At 49.3% G+C, this 998-nt stretch overlaps 1 protein-coding gene across 1 annotated transcript in view; it reads left to right on the plus strand.

Annotated features, from left to right (window-relative positions):
- DOCK1 (dedicator of cytokinesis 1) overlaps positions 1-998 on the plus strand; it is a 545,861-nt gene that overhangs the window by 6,182 nt on the left and 538,681 nt on the right. Inside the window, exon 2 of the mRNA XM_011967590.1 lies at positions 548-640. Coding sequence (XP_011822980.1) covers positions 548-640 — 93 coding nt within the window. The remainder of the gene's footprint in view (positions 1-547; positions 641-998) is intronic.

Raw genomic sequence — 998 nt, forward strand, 5'->3', positions numbered from 1 at the left:
CTACTTGGGAGGCTGAGACAGGAGAATTGCTTGATCCCAGAAGGTTGAGACCAGCCTGGCCAATATGGCAAAACCCCATTTCTACTAAAAATACAAAAATTAGCTGGATGTGGTGGCGGACACCTGTAATCCCAGCTACTTGGGAGGCTGAGACAGGAGAATTGCTTGATCCCAGAAGGCGAAGGTTGCAGTGAGCCGAGATCGCACCACTACACTCCAGTCTGGGCAACAGAGCGAGACTTCATCTAAAAAAGAAAGAAAAAGCTAACTTTCCATTCCCTGTCCCCTCAGCCTCCGTTAATTTCTAGTCTATTATATTTTCTCTCTCTGAATTTGACTACTCTAGGAGCCACATATGAATGGAATTGCACAGGATTTGTCCTTTTGTGTCTGGCTAATTTCGCAGAGCATGGTATCTTCCGGGTTCATCCATGTCACAACACCCGTCAACACTTCCTTGCTCTGAAGAATATTTCACTGCATGCATAGCCCACATTTTGTTTAATTGTTCGTCTCTTGATGGACACTTGCGACATGGTTTCCCCAGCGTTTGACTGTCGTGAATAACTTGTCCACTCTTTACTGGAGGAAGCGCGTCAGCGCCTATCTCATGGTCACAGTGGACAGGCTCCCCTCTTGGGTCAGACGCTCATTGTGAAGCAGATCAGTGCAGCGAGAATGCAGGTCCGATCCTGTTCCCCATCCCTAGCCTGTGACTGGGGAGAGATGCGGCCCCCTCGGCCTGGCCAGAGCTGAGGCAAAGGACTGGTATCTGGAGGCTGGGCAGCAGCGTGCCCTCCTTCCTCCTGCTCTTTGCCTCAGTCTTTGCGTGCAGAAATGGGGTTGCTGTTAGCCCTATTTCTTAGGATTGATATGGGATGATGTGGTGTTAGTGGCGTTTCTGGTCTTTCCCAGGGCAGAATGAAGTTTTAACTCTACCATGATGATGGTGGTGCTGGTCGTATTGTGGTTGACGATGGTGGTGGTTGGTAGTATTA

Source organism: Mandrillus leucophaeus, unplaced genomic scaffold (assembly GCF_000951045.1).
Source record: "Mandrillus leucophaeus isolate KB7577 unplaced genomic scaffold, Mleu.le_1.0 Scaffold801, whole genome shotgun sequence".
In the NCBI taxonomy this organism is placed as follows: domain Eukaryota; kingdom Metazoa; phylum Chordata; class Mammalia; order Primates; family Cercopithecidae; genus Mandrillus; species Mandrillus leucophaeus.